Below are 2,818 nucleotides of genomic sequence, written 5' to 3'. Positions count from 1 at the left end.
TCGATAGTGTTGTCCTTGTCAATTGGGTAGGTATTTCAGGCTTCCAGCTCTAACCATGCGATTATTCTTTTGGAGGTTTGAGGTTCCTCACCTACCACCACCCCAGTGTATACGAGTTGAGAATTTCTTACACCACACCAATGGTGAGATTAAGAATAGTATCATTATATGCGACTCACATGACATGAAAACAAGAAAAACTTAAACCTCAAAAGAATAAGAGCCTACCGTACATTTGCATGTGAAAATTTTTTCCCATATAATTATTTAAGAAAAAAATTGAGAGAAAGTGGGAGGGAGATCCAGGATGGCTATTACACCAACCACGAGTGTGTTGTCCACGGTTTGACGTATCGGTATTTTTAAATTGATTCGTATCGATATAGGTAGCAGTCAATATCGAGGTTGGCTACCGGCCAATTCGGATTGGTTTCAGATCGATAGTATCGGTGGAGACCGATACGGTATCTGATTCTGAGTACCGAATCCTTGTTCCTGTCTCGATTTGGCAAAGAAAAACCTCTCCCACCATCCCCAATATATTATTATTTTACAAAAAGGTAGTATTTTCCTTTCTGTTTTTCTTCGCTCATCACCAACTCTATGCGGTGACACTGCTCCTTCGGACTCTTAATCTCTCCTCGCATCTCTCTCTGTCTCTCTCTGTGGTTTGGCTTCGGGGACGAGGAGGAAAACTCAGTAAGTTCTCTCCTTTTTGATTAGTTTTCGTTCTTGCGGCATTTCATTATCTATTTTAAAATCCATTTTAGAGATCTCCTGATTTATTTATTTCGTTTGTTCTTTCTCTCTCTATCTCCATCTCTGCCTTTAATTCACATCTATACGATGATTGAACTGCTTTACGAGATTTGTTGTTATTTTTTATCTGTACTTATTGTTTGATTTATCTGTAGTTTGTTGATGATTTCTGCAATCTATAGAACTCTCCCTCTGTCACCCAGACCAACACTTCTGAATACCATTTAGAGATCACATCATAGCCCATCTTCCATGTCCACCTTGTGGTCGCTGTCTATTTCTTGGGAGATTTATCTATCATTGTATCTGGGTTTCTGTAGAGTTTCTTCTGTATGTACAGAAACACATTTTAATGCCACCTCCCTTTTCTCTTATCTGTTTAATCCTATAATGTCTCAGGTCTTATCTGCAATATGAGAGGACGACTATGGCAGCTTGGGCAATCCATGACACGGCGCCTTTCTCAGGCCGATAAAAAGGCTGTAGCACGCCGATGTTTTGCTTCAGAAGCTGAGCTCAAACAAACTGTTCTGTATGACTTCCATGTTGCCAATGGTGGGAAGATGGTGCCCTTTGCTGGGTGGAGCATGCCAATCCAATACAAGGATTCAATTATGGACTCCACTTTGAATTGCAGGGAGAATGGTAGCCTCTTTGATGTGTCCCACATGTGTGGGCTGAGTCTTAAGGGAAAGGACTCTGTTCCATTCCTTGAGAAGCTTGTCATTGCTGATGTTGCTGCGCTTGCCCCTGGGACTGGAACCCTTACTGTCTTTACAAATGAGATGGGAGGGGCAATTGATGATTCGGTGATCACTAAGGTGAAGGATGATCACATATACCTGGTTGTGAATGCGGGTTGTAGGGATAAGGATCTTGCACACATTGAGGAGCACATGAAGGCATTCAAAGCCAAGGGCGGGGATGTCTCATGGCATATACATGATGAGAGATCTCTTCTGGCTCTCCAGGTCAATTATCATTTTCTTCGTGCTTCTGTTTTACAAACATGGATTTTTCTTCCTGGCTTATATATTGCCACTTAATACTTTTGAAGTTTCAGCTAGTATTCTGAGTCAGTTTCTTTAACTAGAGCCTGTTTCAGTTTAATTCACTGGAGTTTGTGACCATTTCCTTAATTTGAATGGTTTTGCATTGTTTCAATATGAGCCATTGTCGGATATCTCTGAGTTTCAGTGCATTTGGGTTGAGATTCCATGATTTATTTTCCCCCATTTTAGTTTTGTTGATCTTATGAATCTTTTATTTTTTTATTTTTATTATTTTTTTATGGAGACATGTAGCTCCAAATATAGATTTGATGATCTCTTCGCTGGTCTTGCATGTATTCTTCAACCATAATGGACTGCCCACACCTTTGAAGATGATTCTGATGAAAAACTGCTGCAACATCTTAACTTTACACTGGATGCTTCTTGTTTTTATGTTTTTTGGCTTGCTGCTTCTTTCTGCATTATTTTTTCTGTTCCCTTCCTCTTCCCCAGTGACTGAAACTTATAAACAGAGAGACAAAGATAAGTTAATAATATTAGATAATAGAGTTGTCTGTGCACAGTTGAGATCAACCTATATCTTGGCTTACAAGTTTTTGATCAGTGCAAAGAAACAACCAACAAATTCTTCAAGTGGCTAACAATTTTACATTGGTTAATCTTAGCACTTCACTCTGGTCGGATTATAGCCTTCTGAAGAATTTTTAATTAAATGTTTCATGTATGGATTTTGTGCAGGGTCCTCTTGCCGCACCAATTCTTCAGCATTTGACAAAAGATGATTTGAGCAAGATGTACTTTGGGGAATTTCGAATGTTGGATATTAATGGGGTCCACTGCTATCTCACTAGAACTGGGTATGTTGCTTTTCTGGTTCCTAATTGTTAATTTGTGAATTATAGTTAATGATGCATGGAGAGAAGCCCGAAGTGCCCATTTGAGATTTTAGGCTGAGTTCCTCACTCCCCACCAGTGCTCTTAAATCAGTTGCTGATGCCTATGTCCATCCTCTTTCTCTCTCTCTCTCTCTCTCTTACCCCCCCCCC

General features: G+C 39.9%; 1 protein-coding gene across 1 annotated transcript; it reads left to right on the top strand.

Annotated features, from left to right (window-relative positions):
- Window positions 1–541: 541 nt before the first annotated feature.
- LOC122093546 (aminomethyltransferase, mitochondrial-like) lies at window positions 542–2,705 on the top strand. The gene is made up of 3 exons (XM_042663898.1): window positions 542–699; window positions 1,159–1,730; window positions 2,511–2,705. Exons 2-3 carry the CDS (start codon window positions 1,173–1,175, stop codon window positions 2,658–2,660), a joined length of 708 nt encoding a protein of 235 aa, XP_042519832.1. The 5' UTR covers window positions 542–699; window positions 1,159–1,172; the 3' UTR covers window positions 2,661–2,705.
- The last annotated feature ends 113 nt before the right edge of the window (window positions 2,706–2,818 follow it).

The sequence above is a fragment of the Macadamia integrifolia genome, chromosome 11 (genome assembly GCF_013358625.1).
Source record: "Macadamia integrifolia cultivar HAES 741 chromosome 11, SCU_Mint_v3, whole genome shotgun sequence".
In the NCBI taxonomy this organism is placed as follows: Eukaryota; Viridiplantae; Streptophyta; class Magnoliopsida; order Proteales; family Proteaceae; genus Macadamia; species Macadamia integrifolia.
This window is presented reverse-complemented; position numbering and strand designations above follow the sequence as displayed.

Bases quoted from the DNA above. Each gene is read 5' to 3' on its own strand.
- LOC122093546 (XM_042663898.1), top strand. From the start codon at position 1,173: ATGAGAGGACGACTATGGCAGCTTGGGCAATCCATGACACGGCGCCTT. The intron at 1,731-2,510 runs GTCAATTATCAT...GATTTTGTGCAG, and splicing joins GATCTCTTCTGGCTCTCCAG to GGTCCTCTTGCCGCACCAAT.